This window comes from Microcaecilia unicolor, chromosome 2 (assembly GCF_901765095.1).
Source record: "Microcaecilia unicolor chromosome 2, aMicUni1.1, whole genome shotgun sequence".
Classification (NCBI taxonomy): domain Eukaryota; kingdom Metazoa; phylum Chordata; class Amphibia; order Gymnophiona; family Siphonopidae; genus Microcaecilia; species Microcaecilia unicolor.
Window position 1 is genome coordinate 124,260,111 of NC_044032.1, and position 21,586 is coordinate 124,281,696.

Here is a 21,586-nt window from a genome sequence, read left to right on the forward strand (position 1 = left end):
ATTTAAAGCTGAATAGAATCCCAGCCCTTCTTCCCCTAGTGGAACAGGTTCGACCGCATGGGCCTGTAGAAGGGCAGAGAGTTCCTCTGCAAGTACCTGCCTGTGCTGGGAGCCATAGGCGCCGACTCCGTGGGTGCTGAGGGTGCTCGAGCACCCCCAATATTTCACCCACCGGAAGTTCCCTTCATCCCTCCTCCCTCCCTCCGTTCGAGTTCCAGGCCCCCTCCCTCCGAATTTTAAAAGTCATCATCAGTCTTCCCTTCTCTTAGCTCTGGTCCCGCCCTCGAGAGAGAGAAGGGAAGACTGAACTAAGCGCCGAGCCTACACGCTTTTCACTGATGCTGCTGCCGTAACCCCGACGAGGAAAGATGACTTTTAAAATTTGGAGGGAGGGGGCCTGGAACTCGAAGGAAGAGAGGAGAGAGGAGGGAGGAAGGGAGGGAGGGGGGACTGGAACTGGGAGGGAGGGAAGGGGCAGGGGGAATGCACCACCTGTAAAAAAAAACAAAAATTCAGCACCCCCAATCATTTTCAAAAGTTGGCTCCTATGCTGGGAGCTGTATGAATGAGCTCCCGGTGGGCAATTTGGAGGTGTAGATTCCAGACTGAGGGTGTACCCTAACCGGACTATTTGAAGAACCCACTGGTTGGAGGTTATGAGAGGCCACCTTTGGTGAAAAAAACATTAACCTCCTGCCAACCGGCAAGTCGTCCGGAATGGATACTTGTATTGAGGCTATGCTTCCCTGGAGCCAGTCAAAAGTCCATCCCCTGCTTTTGCTGGGGAGCAGTAGGGGCCTTTGGCGCATGCTGTTGACGAGAACGAGCGTACTGGGGCTGAGCCTGAGTAGGCTGGAGGAACGCCGGAGTGTACCTTTGTCTAACATAGCAATAGGGAGCACCCCACTACCCCCCAAAAAAACTCCTAGATGAGGAGGGTGTAGCAGAAGGCACCTGGTGGGAGATAGAAGCCATAGCATCCGTATGCTTCTTGATCTGGTCAACCAGGTCTTCCACCTTCTCTCCAAAAAGGTTATCCCCCCGGCAAGGTACATCTGCTGGACTGAATGGTCTAGGTCAGAGATGCGCAGCCATGAGAGTCTGCGCATCGCTATACCTTGAGCAGAGATTCTGGATGCCACATCAGAAGTGTCATAAGCGCCCCTGGCCAGGAATTTACGATATGCCTTCTGCTGCCTGACCACCTGGTGAAAAGGCTCAGCCTGTTCCGGAGGAAGGGCATCGACCAAGGTTGACAGCTGCATCACCGAGTTCTGCAAGTGGATGCTCGTGAAGAGCTGGTAAGACTGGAAACGAGCAACGATCATGGCAGCCTGATATGTCTTCCTCCCAAAAGAATCCAATGTCCTAGCTTCTCCGCCTGGGGCACCGAGGCATAGTCTGTAATATTCTTGGCTCTCTTGAGTGTGGAGTCCACCGCCATACCATGGATCCGATACTGGGACTCAGTCTTTTTAGGGATTACGGGGCCAGACAGCGGGAACGACCAGTTTTGCATAAGGGCTTCCTGGAGTACCTTATGCAAAGGAGCCGTTACTGCCTCCTTAGGTGGAGAGACGTAGTCCAGGACCTCATGCATCTCTGCCCTGGGCTCGTTCTCCACTTCAGCAGGGAACGGAATGGCCTCAGCCATTTCTCGTACAAACGAGGAAAAGGAGAGGCTCTCAGGAGGAGACGGTCTCCTTTCAGGTGGAGGAGAAGGATCAGAGGGAATACCAAAGGACGCATCGGAGGAGAAGTACCTTGGATCTTCCTCTGACTCCCACGAGCGCTCCTCCTCAGTATCGGAAAGCACTTCCTTTAGGGATGTCCGAGACTGAGCCTGCCTCGACGCCAAAGACAGATGTTTTCGATGGTGGTGTCGAGGGGCCGACGCCCGCACGGACTGCGATAAAGTTTCCTCCACTGACATCGATGGGGAGTCAGCCTGGGTGGCAGCAGATACCGGAGCCGCAAGCGGCACCGAGGTCAGGGACCTCACTGCAGGGGAAGGGCCAAATTGCAGCTGCGGCAGACGGCATGGCAGGCGCAAGCACCCCTGATGCAGACTGGCGCAGCAGTCCTTCCAGAATTGGTTGAGACTCGGGAGCAGGAACCGGACTGCTGGGAGGCCGACTCGTCGGCAGTTCCTGTATGGAGGGGGAGCAGTCCTCCCGGCGCTGATGCTTCTTCGGTGCCAAATCCTTCGACGCCCCAGAACTTCCAGCACCGTGTTTCGAGGGGGAACGGTGACTGTGGTTCTTAGCCTTTGTACGATGCCTTGGTGCCGACAAGGACGACGTTGAATCCTCACGTTGCCTCGGGGTCGGGTCCAACAATGGATGGTCCCGGGGGGCCTGCACACCAGGATACCTCGAGACAGGTGGAGACCCATTGATGCCTCACTGCTCCCAGCGTGCAATAGCCTCTCAGCAGCCATGTGTACCTCTACTCCAGACGTTGATGCATCCCTCGATGTCGACTCCGCCAACCTCGGTACCAATGCCGACGTCGAAGGACCGGACCGAGCCCCCAAAAAGTCTCTCTCTCTGGGCTTCTCGAGCAAGTTGTGTCCTCTTCTTTATATGAAGACAAAGGGAAAGGGAAATGGGACTTGATATACCGCCTTTCTGTGGTAATTTGCAACTACATTCAAAGCGGTTTACATATATACAGGTACTTACTTTGTACCTGGGGCAATGGAGGTTTAAGTGACTTGCCCACAGTCACAAGGAGCTGCAGTGGGAATCGAACCCAGTTCCCCAGGATCACAGTCCACTGCACTAACCACTAGGCTACTCCTCCACACAACGAGCTGGGCTATGGTTGGCCCCAAGGAACTGGATACACCAAGAATGTGCATCTGTACCCGAGATGGTCCGGTTGCACCAAGTACAACATTTGAAGCCGCTGGGAGTCTTCGATGATATGGAAGGAAAAATCGCACCGGCGAAATCAAACAGCTCGATTGTGCCAAGAAAAAAGGGTACAAAAAGGGAGAAACCTGATTCCACGGCCCTAAAAAGGGCTGCTGTGAAAAAGAAAGGAAACTTCAAACTGGGGAAAAAAATTAAACTACAAAAAAAAAATTTAAATTAAACAAATGAAAAAAAAAATGAAAAAAAAACCGAAGTAGAAACAAAAATACTTAACTGAAGGCTCTTTCCCGGGCACTAAAAGGAGCCACAGGAAAACAATGTCGCTCCTCGCACAGAAGAAAACTGAAGTTGTGCGGCGGGCGGGAAATCAGTCCATGCATGCGCAGTGTGCCGCGGCACGTGTACCAGAAGGCTCTGGCAAAAAGTTTTTCTTTTTGCTATTGCAAATGCCGATTCCCGGGCGACCGCGGACGTCGACCCAGTGAATTCAGCCTGCTTGTCCTCAGAGAATCTCAAATACCCTTCCACCTCCCCCTCCCCTAGGTGTTTATTCCTTTATCTATATTAGCTGACTGAGGAACCTACACACATACACGGTGGGACACTACTAGAATTTTCTTGACACATTTATACGCTGGTCAGCATCCACAATGGGCTCCATCTGATGGAGAATACTTGGTCTGCTGTCCTCAGAGAACACCTACTACAGGTGAGTAACTTTGCTTTACCCATGGAAAGGGCTTTTGATTATTGCCTTTAAAGTGGCTGGAACTGTACATATAGCATCCAGAAAGTAACCAATTTGTTGTTTAAAAAAAATGCAGATGCCAAGCATGCCCAATGGATTTCTGACTCAGGCCAGATATTACAAAGTTCAGCACTTTACTACTGACAAAGATCTACCCATTATTCATGTTTTCTGGAGCCTAGTTGGCATTACCCAAATCTTTCATATTTACATTCTAGCACTATTTATATACCTCAGACTTTACTACTATACTGTCAAGACCTTTAGTTTCTGTGGTCTATTCACAATCAAACTCCTTAATTAGAAAAAGAATTGTTAGGAGTCCATGTCACAAGTCCAACCACAGTTTTTCTCTCTTTCTTTTTTCATTAAAAAGCTACTTCTCAGTGGGGTTAATGTCTATACTAATGGCTACTGCATTTCTAGCAAGCAACTGATGACTAGATAGAAGGCTCTTTGCATAGGCCATAAAGCGAAAGCTACATACCTGATTGTTCTCACTGATGGGTGACGTCCACGGCAGCCCCTCCGATCAGAGATCTTCACTAGCGTTTGCTAGCCCTCGCGTGCGCATGCACAATGCGCAACCATCTTCCTGCCCAAACACGAGCGTGCTCGCCAGTCCAGTAAATAGCAAAGACAAGGGAAGACACAACTCCAAAGGGGAGGTGGGCGGGTTGCTGAGAACAATCAGCCTGCTGTCCTTGGAGAATACCTTCTACAGGTATGTAGCTTTCGCTTTCTCCGAGTACAAGCAGGTTGCTTGTTCTCACTGATGGGGTATCCCTAGCCCCCAGGCACACTCAAAACAATAGACATTGGTCAATTGGGCCTCACAATGGTGAGGACATAACTGAGATTGACCTAAACTTATTCAACTAACTGAGAGTGCAGCCTGGAACAGAATAAAAATGGGTCTAGGGGGGTGGAGTTGGATTCTAAACCCTAAACAGATTCTGCAGCACCGACTGCCCAAACTGACTGTCGCGTCAGGTATCCTGCTGAAGGCAGTAATGAGATGTGAATGTGTGGACAGATGACCACGTCGCAGCCTTGCAAATCTCTTCAATAGTGGCTGACTTCAAGTGACCCACTGACGCTGCCATGGCTCTTAACACTATGAGCCGTGAAATGACCCTCAAGAGTCAGCCCAGCCTGGGCGTAAGTGAAGGAAATGCAATCTGCTAGCCAATTGGAGATGGTGCGTTTTCTGACAGCCACTCCCCTTCTGTTGGGATCAAAAGAAATAAACAATTGGGCAGACTGTCTGTGGGGCTTTGTCTGCTCCAGATAGAAGGCCAATGCTCGCTTGCAGTCCAACGTGTGCAGTTGACGTTCAGCAGGGCGGGTATGAGGACGGGGAAAGAGTGTTGGCAAGACAACTGACTGGTTCAGATGGAACTCCGACACCACCTTCGGCAAAATCTTAGGGTGAGTGCAGAGGACTACTCTGTTATGATGAAATTGTATAAGGAGCATGAGCTACCAAGGCTTGAAGCTCACTGACTTTGCAAGCTGAAGTAACTGCCACCAAGAAAATGACCTTTCAGGTCAAGTACTTCAAATGGCAGGACTCCAGTGGCTCAAAAGGAGGTTTCATCAGCTGGGTGAGAACGACATTGAGATCCATGACACTGTAGAAGGTTTGATGGGGGGCTTTGACAAAAGCAAACCTCTCATGAAACGAACAACTAAAGGCTGTACCGAGATCGGCTTACCTTCCACACGGTAATGGTATGCACTGATCGCACTAAGATGAACTCTTACAGAGTTGGTCTTAAGACCAGACTCGGACAAGTGTAGAAGGTATTCAAGCAGGGTCTGTGTAGGACAGGAGCGAGGATCTAGGGCCTTGCTGTCACACCAGACGGCAAACCTCCGCCAGAGAAAAAAGTAACTCTTTAGTGGAATCTTTCCTGGAGGCAAGCAAGACACGGACGACACCCTTGGAGAGACCCAAGGAGGCAAAATCTACACCCTCAACATCCAGGCTGTGAGAGCCAGGGACCGGAGGTTGGGATGCAGAAGCGCCCCCTCGTTTTGAGTAATGAGGGTCGGAAAACAATCTCCACGGTTCTTCGGAGGACAACTCCAGAAGAAGAGGTAACCATATCTGATGTGGCCAAAAGGGAGCGATCAGAATCATGGTGCCTCGATCTTGCTTGAGTTTCAGCAAAGTCTTCCCCACCAAAGGTATGGGAGGATAAGCATACAGGAGGCCTTCCCCCCAATCCAGGAGAAAGGCATCCGACGCTAGCCTGCCGTGGGCCTGAAGTCTGGAACAGAACTGAGGAACCTTGTGGTTGACTCGAGTGGCAAAGAGATCCACTGAGGGGGTGCCCCACACTTGGAAGATGTCGCGTACCACTCTGGAATTGAGCGACCACTCGTGAGGTTGCATTATCCTGCTCAACCTGTCGGCCAGACTGTTGTTTACGCCTGCCAGATACGTGGCTTGAAGAAACAAGCCGTTCCGGCGAGCCCAAAGCCACATTGACGGCCTCCTGACACAGGGGGCGAGATCCGGTGCCTCCCTGCTTGTTGATGTAATACATGGCAACCTGATTGTCCGTCTGAATTTGGATAATTTGTTGGGACAGCCGATCCCTGAAAGCCTTTAAAGCGTTCCAGACCGCTCGCAACTCCAGGAGGTTGATCTGCAAACCTTTTTCCTGAAGGGACCAATTCCCTTGGGTGTGAAGCCCATCGACGTGAGCTCCCCACCCCAGGAGAGACGCATCCGTCGTCAGCACCTTTTGTGGCTGAGGAATTTGGAAAGGACGTCCCAGAGTCAAATTGGACCGAATTGTCCACCAATGCATGGATTGGAGAAAACTCGTGGACAGCAGGACTACGTCCTCTAGGTCCCCAGCAGCTTGGTACCACTGAGAAGCTAGGGTCCATTGAGCTGATCTCATGTGAAGGCGGACCATGGGAGTCACATGCACTGTGGAGGCCATGTGGCTGAGCAATCTCAACATCTGCCGAGCTGTGATCTGCTGAGACGCCCGTACCCAGGAGACAAGAGACAGAAGAGTGTCGGCCCTGACTTCTGGAAGGTAGGCACGAGCCATCTGAGAGTCCCACAGAGCTCCTATGAATTCTAGTTTCTGGACTGGAAGAAGGTGGGACTTTGGATAATTTATCACAAACCCTAGTAGCTCCAGGAGTCGAATAGTCATCTGCATGGACTGTAGAGCTCCTGCCTCGGAGGTGTTCTTCACCAGCCAATCGTCGAGATAAGGGAACACGTGCACTCCCAGTCTGCGTAGAGACGCTGCTACGACAGCCAGGCATTTTGTAAACACCCTGAGCGCAGAGGCGAGACCAAAGGGTAGCACACAATACTGAAAATGCCGTGTTCCCAGACGGAATCGAAGATCCTGCCTGTGAGCTGGCAGTATCGGGATGTGAGTGTAAGCGTCCTTTAAGTCCAGAGAGCATACCCAATCGTTTTCCTGAATTATGGGAAGGAGGGTGCCTAGGGAAAGCATCCTGAACTTTTCTCGGACCAGATATTTGTTCAGGGTCCTTAGGTCTAGGATGGGACGCATCCCCCGTTTTCTTTTCCACAAGGAAGTACCTGGAATAGAATCCCAACCCTTCCTGCCCCAGTGGCACGGGCTTGACCGCACTGGTGCTGAGAAGGGCGGAGAGTTCCTTTGCAAGTACCTGCCTGTGGCGGAAGCTGAAGGATTGAGCTCCCAGTGGGCAATTTGGAGGTCTGGAGATCAAATTGAGGGAGTATCCTAGCCGGACTATTTGGAGAACCCACTGGTCGGAGTTTATGAGAGGCCACCTTTGGTAAAAAAATTTTAACCTCCCCCCGACCGGCAGATCGTCCGGCACAGACAGTTTGATTTCGGCTATGCTCTGCTGGAGCCTGTTGAGGTGCACGCTGTTGACGGGAACGAGCGTGCTGGGGTTTAGCCTCGGCAGCAGGCAGGTGAGAGGGAGGATTGTACCTACGCTTATTAGAATAGGGAACAGTCCTCCATCCCCCATAAAAACGTCTACCTGATGAGGTAGATGGTGAAGGCGTCCGGTGGAAGAATTTGTCAAAAGCGGTGTCCCGCTGGTGGAGTTGTTCTACCACCTGTTTGACCTTTTCCCCCAAAATATTATCCCCCCAGCAAGGAGAATCCACAATCTGCTGCTGGATCCTATTCTCCAGGTCGGAGGCACGCAGCCACGAGAGTCTGTGCATCACCACACCTTGGGCAGCGGCCCTGGACGCGACATCAAAAGTATCGTACACACCCCTGGCCAGGAATTTACGACATGCCTTCAGCTGCCTGACCACCTGCTGAAAAGGCTTGGCCTGCTCAGAAGGGAGCTTGTCCAAGTCCGCCAACTGCCGCACATTGTTCCGCATATGGAAGCTGGTAGGACTGGATTTTGGAAATGAGCATTGCAGAATGGTAGGCCTTCCGCCCAAAAGAGTCCAAGGTTCTAGAGTCATGGCTCGGGGGCGCCAAAGCGTACTCCCTAGAACTCTTGACTTTAAGGGCTGGATCCACCACACCAGAGTCATGAGGCAACTGAGTCCGCATTAACTCTGGGTCCCCATGGATCCGATACTGGGATTCTATCTTCTTGGGAATGTGGGGATTAGTTAGTGGCTTCGCCCAGTTCGCCAGCAATGTCTGGTACAGTGGACGATTCCTTAGGTGGCGAAGGATAGTCCAAAAGCTCAAACATCTCGGCCCTTGGCTCATCCTCCTTAACCACAGGGAAGGGAATAACCGTAGACATTTCCCGGACAAAGGCCGCGAAAGACAGACTCTCAGGAGGAGAAACCTGCCTTTCAGGAGAGGGAGTAGGATCAGAGGGAAGACCGCAAGACTCCTTGTCAGAGAAATATCTCGTGTCCTCCTCTGCTTCCCACAAGGCCTCACCATCAATATTGGACACCAGTTCGTGAACTGCAGTCTGAAGCCGGGCCCGTCTCGACTCCGTGGAAACATGGCCACGGTGGGTACGCCGAGAGGAAGACTCCCGCACCGGCGGCGATGAAGCTCCCTCCATTGAAGTCGTCGGGGAGTCAGCCTGGGAGGCCACCGATGCAGGCACCGCAAGTGGTACTGGGACCGGTGACCTCACCACGGGCGAGAAGCCAGCCGTCGCCTCTCAACGGCACCAGCGGCGCAAGCACCCCCGCTACCGGAGCAGAAGGGCGTAACAGCTCTTCCAGGATCCCTGGAAGGATGGCCCGGAGGCTCTCGTTCAGAGCGGCTGTCGAGGAAGACAAAGGGTCCAGTACCGGCGACGAGCTCAGAATCTGTCTGGGTCGTGGAGGCGGTACCGGGCTGTCCACAGTAGAGCGCATCGACATCTCTTGTATGGAGGGCGAGCGGTCCTCCCAGTGCCAACGCTTAGCGGGTGCCGAATCCACTGGCGACCTGGAGCTCTCAGTACCGCGACGGGAAGGCGACGATGCTTCTTTGCCTTCGCAAGAAGCAGGTCACCGGCACTTCCCGTTACCGAAGAGGAGGACGTGGAATCCAAACGCCTCCTCGGGGCCGGGTCCGAAACAGGTCAATCCCGGGGGGCCTATACCGCAGAAGCCCGAGACAGGTGGAGACCTACTCGAGGGCTCACCGCTACCAGCAGGGGAATGGACAGCCCCCACCTGCGCTCCTGATGACGATGCACCCTCCGACGACATAGATACCTCCGATGACCTCGGTACCGCAGGCATCGAAGTACCGGACGAGGCTCCGAACAAAAGGTTCCACTGAGCCAATCTCGCCACCTGAGTCCTCTTCTTCAGCAGAAGACAGAGAGTGCAGGCTTGGGGATGATGACTGGCCTCCAAACACTGAAGACACGAAACGTGCCTATCAGTGAGCAAAATCGTCCGGCTGCACCGCATGCACTTTTTGAAGCCGCTGGCAGGCTTCGATGACATGGGCGGAAAAATCACGCTGGTGAAATCAAAATTCGTGATGGTGGCAAAAATAGCACCAAAAACAGGGAAAAAAAAACCCATACGGGCGGCTGAAAAGGCCGCTTCCGACGACAAAAGGAAACTTAATGGGAAAAACACTAGAAATAGCGGAAAAATGTTTTTTTGTTTTTTTTTACAAGACTAAGAAAACACGAACGGAAGACCTTTCCACCACTTCCGAATGGAAGAAAGCGGCGAAAAACGTGCGAGGGGTCTCCTTGAAGCGCAGAACGACCGTAAACAGCCGTCTTGAGCCGCGGGAAAAAGAAGACTGGCGAGCACACTCGCGTTCGGGCGGGAAGACGGTCGCACATGCGCATTGTGCATGTTGCTAGTGAAGATCTCCGATCGGAGGGGCTGCTGTGGACGTCACCCATCAGTGAGAACAAGCAGCCTGCTTGTCCTCGGAGAAATAGAGTTTCAGAATATCCACAGATGAGCATAAGGCTAATATGCGCAGACTTGAAATTCTAGGGCCACAGACAAATCCAATTTTAGGGTAACCAGAGTTGAGAATGCCTAGATTAGCTTATGTTCACCTTTACTACAGTCTTCCAGTCCAAACTCTGAAATAGCCTGCAGTATTGATCTTATTCCAGGTCCTCCTTTTTCCTCCTTAGTGGTCATTACCAGGATTATTTTCCTCACCTTGCTACTTAAATCAGGGAAAGTGATGCTCTGATAAGGGAAGGACTGGTCATCTACAATGTGCCAGTGCAACACATTAAATTTGTTGAAAGCCATTGCTTCCTGCAACAAAGAAAAGGCAAAGACAACTTTACTGCAAAAGAAAATACTTCCCAAAGCCAACCTAAGCCTCAAAATACCAGTACTCCCTCCCCCCTACTTCACCTATCAGATAGTAACGCTGAATTCACTTTTAAATTGATCACTTTTACCCTTTCCATCCCCCCCAAAATATATTCTAGTAAAGTTTTCCCTGCAATTCCTGCAAGCAAAACACCTATGCTAGAACACTGTGGTGTTCTCTGAGAGGAGATCATGTAAAAAAAAAAATCTAAAAAAAAAAAATCAGAGAGCAGAGGGAAAGGGGAAACTACAGAGATAGGAGGAAGCAGATTTTCTTGAGATGGAAACAGATTTCACACAGGTATGGCAGCACACTCCTCCCACCCAACAGTGCCATAGCCACAGGTGGGCTCAGGCCCATCCAGTAGCAGCACACCTATTATGTGGCTGGCAAGGATCCCCAAGCTCCACCAGCTGAAAACTCTCAACACCTCTCCCGCCCACATACCTTTTAAAAAGCATATCTTTGCCAGCAGCATGACTGCACACACTGCTTGCGCTGTCTCCACAACCTTCCTTCCGACATACGTCGCCTATGCAGAAACAGGAAGTTGTGTCGGAAGGAAGGCTGTGGGGCTAGCATAAGCAGTGTGAATTAGTCACGCTGCTTGTGAAGATATGATCTTTAAAAAGGTATGCCTGTGTGTGGGGGGGAGGGGTTGAGAGACTGGATTGCCTGCGGGCAGGAGAGGGAGAGACCGAATTACCTGTGGGGCGGGTTCTCCTGCCCACCCAACTTGGGGGGGGGGGGGGGATGTACTAAAGTCGTCGTTAGAGCCATTCCGTACCGAATTCCATAGCGAATCGGTAGGGAATGGCTATGCATCAAGGAAAGGGAATGCAAATGAGCTATTCGTTGTAGCTCACTTGCATTCTCTATTCCATCGTAAAACTGTCGGCCAATCCGCCGGTCAAGCATGCGCAGAGCAGCAAAGCGTTATGCTGGCTGCTCTGCAAATGCCAAAAAATAAATCGAAGTGCTCGTCCAAGCACGGCCAAAAAGGACGTTTTTATTATTCAGGGGTTGAATGATATCCAAAAAAGAGCCTGCAGCATCGGAGCCGGTTTGATTTTTTTTAATAAAGTGGAGTGGAGTGGCCTAGTGGTTAGGGTGGTGGACTTTGGTCCTGGGGAACTGAGGAACTGAGTTCGATTCCCACTTCAGGCACAGGCAGCTCCTTGTGACTCTGGGCAAGTCACTTAACCCTCCATTGCCCCATGTAAGCCGCATTGAGCCTGCCATGAGGGGGAAAGCGCGGGGTACAAATGTAACAAAAAAAAAAATACAATAAAATAAAAAAATCTAGAAAGCAGTAAACAAGTCAAAAAGGAATCAGTCATGAACAGACTTACTTACCAGATTCAAAAAAATGGTTCTAAGTGGGAGGTAGTGTCTAGATGTATCCAGTAAGATTCCTCTGTGGGTAAATCTGGGGAAGTCCGTAATTTCAGACTGGTTGATGAGCAGCTGTGTTTTAATCAAAGAATTGCAGAAATTAAATGATTAGTGATAGACCAGACCACTCACTTCAGATCCTATGTAATGGAGATCTGTGCAGAATATGTTCTAGACTGCAAACCTAATCTGGTAAGTGAAAAGTTATGAAAGGTACTGGAGTAATTAAGTGCCAGATCATCATGGTAACTGAAAAAATCGGAACTGGCGCCTAGGTTTTACCAGCATAAGACAGTGCAGCTCAATCAGCACTGCAGAAAGAACAGCAGGCTCTCGTTTTCACTTTGCCTCTTACCTTCCAACACAGAACCTCTGATTTGCACACGCACAGACATACATCTCTCCTCCCCCCTTTCCCCACAAAGGCCCAGTTCGCCCTAGAGACAGTAGAAGAGCGGCTGCATGTCAGGCAGCAGTTTCCTCTTCTGTCACTCAGTGCTGAAAGTAAAATTTGAACCTGCCTCCTGTGATTTATGCCATTTAAATGTCTCAATCATATCTCCTCTTTCTTGTCTTTCCTCTAGGTTATCAATAGAAATCAAACAAAATAAAACATGGAAAAGAAAATAAGATGATACCTTTTTTATTGGACATAACAATACATTTCTTGATTAGCTTTCGAAGGTTGCCCTTCTTCGTCAGATCGGAAATAAGCAAATGTGCTAGCTGACAGTGTATATAAGTGAAAACATTCAAGCATTACTATGACAGTCTGACAGGGTGGGAGGATGAGGGTGGGTAGGAGGTATGCATGGGGACATCAAAGCATATCACTGATATTCTAACAGGATGGGTGTGGATAGGTGAGGGGAGGGTGATCAACAGAGACATACAGCTTTATGGTTTATAATGGGCTAGGAACCCCAGATCCTTGTTAAGTCCTTTCTGTTGGGTGTTAAAATATTCAATCATTCTGACTTCAAAGGTCTTACATTCTTGTATGGTTTTAAAGTTACCTTTCAGGATTCTCACTGTGAAGTCACTGGTACAGTGTCCTGGTCCTCTAAAATGCTGACCAACAGGGGTGGGAACCCTACTGGCACCAGTATTGTTCATGTGATGTCTATGTAAATTGAATCTTGTCTTAAGCATCTGGCCTGTTTCCTCCAAAGTATATATATTGAGGTCTACGAGTCTGTCCCTATATGCTTAACGATGAAGACCACTGATCATTTTAGTAGCCACCTTCTGGACTGACTTCCTTCGGGTTATATCTTTTTGAAGCTGCAGTCTCCAGAATTACACACAGTACTCCAAATGTGGCCTCACCAGAGACATATACAGAAATACTATCACCTTCTTCCTACTGGCCATCTGATGCTAGACAAGAGGTGGAGATGTACACCCCAGAGGAAAGAGAATGATGTCTGGGATTTTTGGCTAGGATTAAGAGAAATTTAGATGTTTGGGATTGCTAGGGGAGAGGGGAGGACTGGAAAAATGAGGGAAGGGAAGTAGAGAGTGGGTCCTTTACTATATGGTATCAAGGGAGGGATGTGGCAGCAGGCTTAGCAACATGGGGGAAAGGAGGGAGAGAAGGAATTCAGGAACAGCTGGGTAAAGGGTAGAGCAGGAAATATATGAGTGACGAGGGAATGCAGAGAGAGTGGAAACTTATGATTGACTGGGAAGGGAAATGTAGACAGGGAAAGATGGACTGGGAAGGGTAACAGTGGAAAATAAATAATAGGCAGACATGGGTTAAAAGAAGAAAATTTTAGACTGCGAGGGAAAATATGGTAGCAAGATATGAAGAGCTGGGCTGGGGAAGTAAAATAAAAAAAATCTTTTTAAAAGATGGGAAAGTTGAAGCAGAGAAATGGAATGAAGCTCTGAATGTAGTTGCAAAAACCACAGAAAGGCAGTATATCAAGTTCCATTCCCTTTCCCTACTTTCTCCTTGGTTTAGGCTGGCAGGGCGCGGGAGTAGCCAGCATAATGGGGGGGAGGGGGAGGGGAGGATTGAGGACTACAGTTTCAGTGCAGGAGGAGAGGTAGGGGTATATTACAATTGGTTCTCATGATAGAGGAAAGAATACTATTGTATTTAGAGAACTTTATAGGCTAAAGTGGGACCTTATTTTACTGAAAGAGACTATTTGCACCCTTGAGATATTTGTCTATTAAGAAATAAAAATTATGTCACTGTATGCACTCACTCCAATGGGCTTGGGGATAAGGTGAGAGGCTTAGCTAAGCGTTGCCCCTTTCTTTTGCAGGACACTTTTAAAGATGATTTGGGCCGCTGTTTGGTGACTCAGAGTCTCTTACAGGGTAGGGAGATGACCTTGGTCCAAATAGTTTACAATTTTGTTCGGGGGCTTCTCTCTCCTTTGACCGATTTTTGTAGGAGGTTGATTTTGATGGATTGGGATTTTAACGTGGTACTAGATGATAATCTTGATCATTCTAAGGGTGGGGGAGGGTATGGGGCATCCCATAAGAAATTTTGCCGGGCTTAATGAGGGTTGAATTTGGTTTGCACCACCCTGTCCAAAAAAGATTACACTTTTTATTCTCACTCGAGGGATACATATATGAGAATTGATCAATTTTGATGTCATAGGAATGGGGCCAAATTTGGGATGCCCACATAGAATCTATTCACATATCGGATCAAGATCCTATTTGGTTAGAGATGGTCCCATGGAAGAACGTTAGATCAGATTCTTTGGAGGTTCAACGAAATTTCTGGGAGAAAAAATGGTTTGTGAGGATATTAGCCAAGTCATTCAGCAATTTGCCAAGACAATGACAATGGTTTCTGTTAATGAGAGTTTTTTGTGGGACATGCTTAAGGCAGTGGTTAGGGGCCATTTGATAAAGTGGGGAGCATGAAAGAAGTGGAGATATGATAGAGAGGTGCTCACCTTAAGGAAGCGATTTTGTTTTTTGGAGAGTCAACATAAAGCTAGGCCTACTTTGAGACTTGAAGTGGGCTCATTCTGAGTTAAGAAGGCTTCAATGGGAGAAGATTGATGATACGTTGAAACCTTCTGCGGCTAAGAAAGCAAATAGAGTGTTAGGTATTATTAGGAAAGTAATGGAAAACAAAAATGAGGACGTTAAAATGCCTTTGTATCGCTCCATGGTGCGACCGCACCTCGAATATTGTGTTCAATTCTGGTCGCCGCATCTCAGAAAAGATATAGTGGAATTAGAAAAGGTGCAGAGAAGGGCGACGAAAATGATAAAGGGGATGGGACGACTTCTCTATGAGGAAAGGCTAAAGCGGCTAGGGCTCTTCAGCTTGGAGAAAAGGCGGCTGAGGGGAGATATGATAGAGGTCTATAAAATAATGAGTGGAGTTGAACAGGTAGACATGAAGTGTCTGTTTACGCTTTCCAAAAATACTAGGACTAGGGGGTATGCGATGAAGCTACAAAGTAGTAAATTTAAAACGAATCGGAGAAAATTTTTCTTCATTTGATGTGTAATTAAACTCTGGAATTTGTTGCCAGAAAATGTGGTAAAGGCGGTTAGCTTAGCAGAGTTTTAAAAAGCTTTGGACGGCATCCTAAAGGAAAAGTCCATAGACCATTATTAAATTGGACTTGGGGAAAATCCACTATTTCTGGGACAAGCAGTATAAACTGTCTTGTACTTTTTTGGGATCTTGCCAGGTATTTGTGACCTGGATTGGCCAAGGTTGGAAACAGGATGCTGGGCTTGATGGAACTTTGGTCTGTCCCAGTATGGCAATACTTATGTACTAAGATTGATGATATAAGGTGGAGGCTGTGGCAGCAGTATTTTGAGTATAAGTCGGGCACATGTTGGCTAAGCAATTAAGGGAGCGGAGGGTCTGCCAAACTATTCAAAAACTTAAAGGAAAAGAGCATGTGCTCTATTATTCAGATAAGAATATTGTTGAAGAGTGTTTAAGGTTCTATCGAGGATTATATGGGGGGGGGGGAGAGAAGGAGGGGGAGGAGGAGGAGATAGACAGGTACCTGCAAACTGTTCTGCTTTCCTCCTTGTCCCCTGCAGATCCGATCTTGCTGGAGGCTCCTATAGCTCTCAGAGAGGTCTATTGGGTCATTAAACAATTAAAATGTGGAAGGGACCCAAGACTAGATGGATTTTCATCCAAATTTTATAAACTATATGTAGGAAAGCTGAGTCCCCTACTCCAACAATTTAAGACTGATTTAAAAGCACTCCTATTTAAAGATGCCTATACATGAAATATCGATCCTATATCCGGGTATGAATTCCTAGCACACTGCATATCCCTATTTCTTCCCCTCCCCACTTTCCTATCGTAGTTCTACCCATGTTTTCCCTTACTATCACTACCATCTTGTACACTCTGTTTTCTTTGATTTTAGAACGTGAGCCGCTCAGACATCTTTATTTGATGAGCGGGGTAGAAAATTCTTGAATAAACCTGGAAACTTGGTAATGGCCTTCTTGAGGGTAATTCTTTAACCCTAGTATGTATGCAGTGGGGATTTTGGCTTTGCTAAAGCTGGGCAAGGATCCAGTACTCTCTGGGTCTTATAGGTCCATTTTATTTTAAATCTGGGTGTCAAATTGCTTGCTAAGATCTTAGCTCAGAGTTGGCACAGGTTTTGCCAGAGTTGATTCTTAGTGACCAGTCAGGGATTGTTCCCAGAAGGCAGGTTGCTGATAATGTCTGCTGTACCTTGAATGTTATGTGGGAGGCTCAGCTGACCCGGTCTACCCTGGCTTTGTTAGCTGTGGGTTTGGAGAAGGCTTTTGACTGGGTCAGCTGACCCTTATGGAGGGATTGACAACAGTGGGTCTGGGTGAACGGTTTTGTTTGTGGATTCATAAACTCTATGAAGTGCCATTGACTCGCATCAAAAATAAGGATTCATAAACTCTATGAAGTGCCATTGGCTCACATCAAAATTTATCAGGGGTCATACAGGGGCTTTTCCTATTCAAAAGGGGACACGTCAGGTGTGTCCCTTATCCCTGTTATTGTTTGCACTCTTTATAGAGCCTTTGGCTCAAAGGGTTAGGGCAAATAGGGACATTAGAGGTTTTCACGCGGGAAACAGCTCCCATAAGATCACGCTCTTTGCGGATTACATTCTTTATGTGGCATCTCCCCGGCTTACTTTGCCTATCATTTTACGTTAATTAATGAATTTTGGTTGGTTTCTGGGTTAAGCTGAATTTTGACAAATCAGAGCTCTTAGGTACTACTACTGAGAACAGAGAGGAAGAGCTGTTGCAGGATTCTTTTGCCTTTAAATGGACTAAAGAGAGGATTTGCTACCTGGGAGTGTAGATTCCTAGGAACCTTGTTCAACTTTGTAAGTATAATTATGCAAAGATTATGTCCCAGATTCGTATGGACATTGCCAGGTCGAAGGGGTTATGGTCATCTTGGTGGGGCTGCATAACGGTGATTAAAATTTTTTACCTAAATTACTATTTTTTTAAATTTCACTCTCTCCCTATAGCACTACTACTTGGGGATCTGAATAAATTACAGAGGGATGTTTCTGTGTTCATTTGGGGAGGCAGACCTCATCTGAATAGGCATTTTTTAATGACAGTGGATGGAATTAGGAGGTAGAGCTGTTCCTAATTTGATGCAGTATTATTGGGCAGCACAATTTCATCAGCTTTCGGAGTAGGAGACCAGTCCTCTTAAGGTGGGAATTACTTTGGAGCAGGCTGGTCCTTCGTTGCAAGATTGGATGGCCCGAGTTCATGTGGTTCAGGATATGAAGCCACTTATCGCCATCATGGACACTAATTCAGATCAGGAAGAATGGTCTCACTTATCAGCTTTGCTTTTCACTATATGAGACTGTTTGTGGGGTTTGGGGGGGGGGGGGGGAGTCTTCCTCATTGCACATGTGCTTGGCTCTCACTGAAGAATCCCTGTGGGAGCCCTTTTGTTATTACAGTGGGATTTTGTTTTGTAATGGGGGGGACTTAGTTTGTACTATTGCTCCTTAGTGTTGGTTGTACTGTTAAGCGAATGCTACATACCTGTAGAAGGTATTCTCCGAGGACAGCAGGCTGATTGTTCTCACTGATGGGTGACGTCCACGGCAGCCCCTCCAATCGGAAACTTCACTAGCAAAGTCCTTTGCTAGCCCTCGCGCGCCCGCGCGCACCGCGCATGCGCGGCCGTCTTCCCGCCCGAAACCGGCTCGAGCCGGCCAGTCCAGTATGTAGCAAGACAATACACTTCAAGGGAAGACACAACTCCAAAGGGGAGGCGGGCGGGTTTGTGAGAACAATCAGCCTGCTGTCCTCGGAGAATACCTTCTACAGGTATGTAGCATTCGCTTTCTCCGAGGACAAGCAGGCTGCTTGTTCTCACTGATGGGGTATCCCTAGCCCCCAGGCTCACTCAAAACAACAACATTGGTCAATTGGGCCTCGCAACGGCGAGGACATAACTGAGATTGACCTAAAAAATTTACCAACTAACTGAGAGTGTAGCCTGGAACAGAACAAACAGGGCCCTCGGGGGGTGGAGTTGGATCCTAAAGCCCAAACAGGTTCTGAAGAACTGACTGCCCGAACCGACTGTCGCGTCGGGTATCCTGCTGCAGGCAGTAATGAGATGTGAATGTGTGGACAGATGACCACGTCGCAGCTTTGCAAATTTCTTCAATGGAGGCTGACTTCAAGTGGGCTACCGACGCAGCCATGGCTCTAACATTATGAGCCGTGACATGACCCTCAAGAGCCAGCCCCGCCTGGGCGTAAGTGAAGGAAATGCAATCTGCTAGCCAATTGGATATGGTGCATTTCCCTACAGCCACTCCCCTCCTATTGGGGTCAAAAGAAACAAACAATTGGGCGGACTGTCTGGTGGGCTGTGTCCGCTCCAGGTAGAAGGCCAATGCTCTCTTGCAGTCCAATGTGTGCAGCTGACGTTCAGCAGGGCAGGAATGAGGACGGGGAAAGAATGTTGGCAAGACAATTGACTGGTTCAGATGGAACTCCGACACGACCTTTGGCAGAAACTTAGGGTGAGTGCGGAGGACTACTCTGTTGTGATGAAATTTGGTGTAAGGGGCCTGGGCTACCAGGGCCTGAAGCTCACTGACTCTACGAGCCGAAGTAACTGCCACCAAGAAAATGACCTTCCAGGTCAAGTACTTCGGATGGCAGGAATTCAGTGGCTCAAAAGGAGGTTTCATCAGCTGGGTGAGAACGACATTGAGATCCCATGACACTGTAGGAGGCTTGACAGGGGGCTTTGACAAAAGCAAACCTCTCATGAAGCGAACAACTAAAGGCTGTCCTGAGATCGGCTTACCTTCCACTTGGTAATGGTATGCACTGATTGCACTAAGGTGAACCCTTACGGAGTTGGTCTTCAGACCAGACTCAGACAAGTGCAGAAGGTATTCAAGCAGGGTCTGTGTAGGACAAGAGTGAGGATCTAGGGCCTTGCTGTCACACCAGACGGCAAACCTCCTCCAATGAAAGAAGTAACTTCTCTTAGTGGAGTCTTTCCTGGAAGCAAGCAAGATGCGGGAGACACCCTCTGGCAGACCCAAAGAGGCAAAGTCTACGCCCTCAACATCCAGGCCGTGAGAGCCAGGGACTGGAGGTTGGGATGCAGAAGAGCCCCGTCGTCCTGCGTGATGAGGGTCGGAAAACACTCCAATCTCCACGGTTCTTCGGAGGATAACTCCAGAAGAAGAGGGAACCAGATCTGACGCGGCCAAAAGGGAGCAATCAGAATCATGGTGCCTCGGTCTTGCTTGAGTTTCAACAAAGTCTTCCCCACCAGAGGTATGGGAGGATAAGCATACAGCAGACCTTCCCCCCAATCCAGGAGGAAGGCATCCGACGCCAGTCTGCCGTGGGCCTGAAGCCTGGAACAGAACTGAGGGACCTTGTGGTTCACTTGAGATGCGAAGAGATCCACCAGGGGGGTGCCCCACGCCTGGAAGATCTGTCGCACCACACGGGAATTGAGCGACCACTCGTGAGGTTGCATAATCCTGCTCAACCTGTCGGCCAGACTGTTGTTTACGCCTGCCAGATATGTGGCTTGGAGCACCATGCCCTGACGGCGAGCCCAGAGCCACATGCTGACGGCTTCCTGACACAGGGGGCGAGATCCGGTGCCCCCCTGCTTGTTGACATAGTACATGGCAACCTGATTGTCTGTCTGAATTTGGATAATTTGGTGGGACAGCCGATCTCTGAAAGCCTTCAGAGCGTTCCAGATCGCTCGCAACTCCAGAAGATTGATCTGTAGATCGCGTTCTTGGAGGGACCAACTTCCTTGGGTGTGAAGCCCATCGACATGAGCTCCCCATCCCAGGAGAGACGCATCCGTGGTCAGCACTTTTTGTGGCTGAGGAATTTGGAAGGGACGTCCCAGAGTCAAATTGGAGCAAATCGTCCACCAAAATAGGGATTCGAGAAAACTCGTGGACAGGTGGATCACGTCCTCTAGACCCCCAGCGGCCTGATACCACTGGGAGGCTAGGGTCCATTGAGCAGATCTCATGTGAAGGCGGGCCATGGGAGTCACATGAACTGTGGAGGCCATGTGGCCCAACAATCTCAACATCTGCCGAGCTGTGATCTGCTGGGACGCTCGCACCCGCGAGACGAGGGACAACAAGTTGTTGGCCCTCGCCTCTGGGAGATAGGCGCGAGCCGTCCGAGAATCCAGCAGGGCTCCGATGAATTCGAGTTTCTGCACTGGGAGAAGATGGGACTTTGGGTAATTTATCACAAACCCCAGTAGCTCCAGGAGGCGAATAGTCATCTGCATGGACTGCAGGGCTCCTGCCTCGGATGTGTTCTTCACCAGCCAATCGTCGAGATATGGGAACACGTGCACCCCCAGCCTGCGAAGCGCCGCTGCTACCACAGCTAGGCACTTTGTGAACACCCTGGCCGCGGAGGCGAGCCCAAAGGGTAGCACACAGTACTGGAAGTGGCGTGTGCCCAGCTGAAATCGCAGATACTGTCTGTGAGCTGGCAGTATCGGGATGTGTGTGTAGGCATCCTTCAAGTCCAGAGAGCATAGCCAATCGTTTTGCTGAATCATGGGGAGAAGGGTGCCCAGGGAAAGCATCCTGAACTTTTCTTTTACGAGATATTTGTTCAGGGCCCTTAGGTCTAGGATGGGACGCATCCCCCCTGTTTTCTTTTCCACAAGGAAGTACCTGGAATAGAATCCCAGCCCTTCTTGCCCGGATGGCACGGGCTCGACCGCATTGGCGCTGAGAAGGGCGGAGAGTTCCTCTGCAAGTACCTGCTTGTGCTGGAAGCTGTAGGACTGAGCTCCCGGAGGACAATTTGGAGGTTTTGAGGCCAAATTGAGGGTGTATCCTTGCCGGACTATTTGGAGAACCCACTGATCGGAGGTTATGAGAGGCCACCTTTGGTGAAAAGCTTTCAACCTCCCTCCGACAGGCAGGTCGCCCGGCACTGACACTTGGATGTCGGCTATGCTCTGCTGGAGCCAGTCAAAAGCTCGCCCCTTGCTTTTGCTGGGGAGCCGCGGGGCCTTGCTGAGTCGCACGCTGCTGACGAGAGCGAGCGCGCTGGGGCTTAGCCTGGGCCGCAGGCTGTCGGGAAGGAGGATTGTACCTACGCTTGCCAGAAGTATAGGGAACAGTCTTCCTTCCCCGAAAAATCGTCTACCTGTAGAGGTAGAAGCTGAAGGCTGCCGGCGGGCGAACTTGTCGAATGCGGTGTCCCGCTGGTGGAGAGACTCTACCACCTGTTCGACTTTTTCGCCAAAAATGTTATCCGCACGGCAAGGCGAG

At 49.4% G+C, this 21,586-nt stretch overlaps 1 protein-coding gene across 1 annotated transcript in view; it reads right to left on the reverse strand.

The window, feature by feature from the left end:
* HEXB (hexosaminidase subunit beta) overlaps positions 1-21,586 on the reverse strand; it is a 158,286-nt gene that overhangs the window by 81,902 nt on the left and 54,798 nt on the right. The window contains 2 exon segments of the mRNA XM_030193280.1: positions 10,226-10,327; positions 11,745-11,855. Coding sequence (XP_030049140.1) covers positions 10,226-10,327; positions 11,745-11,855 — 213 coding nt within the window.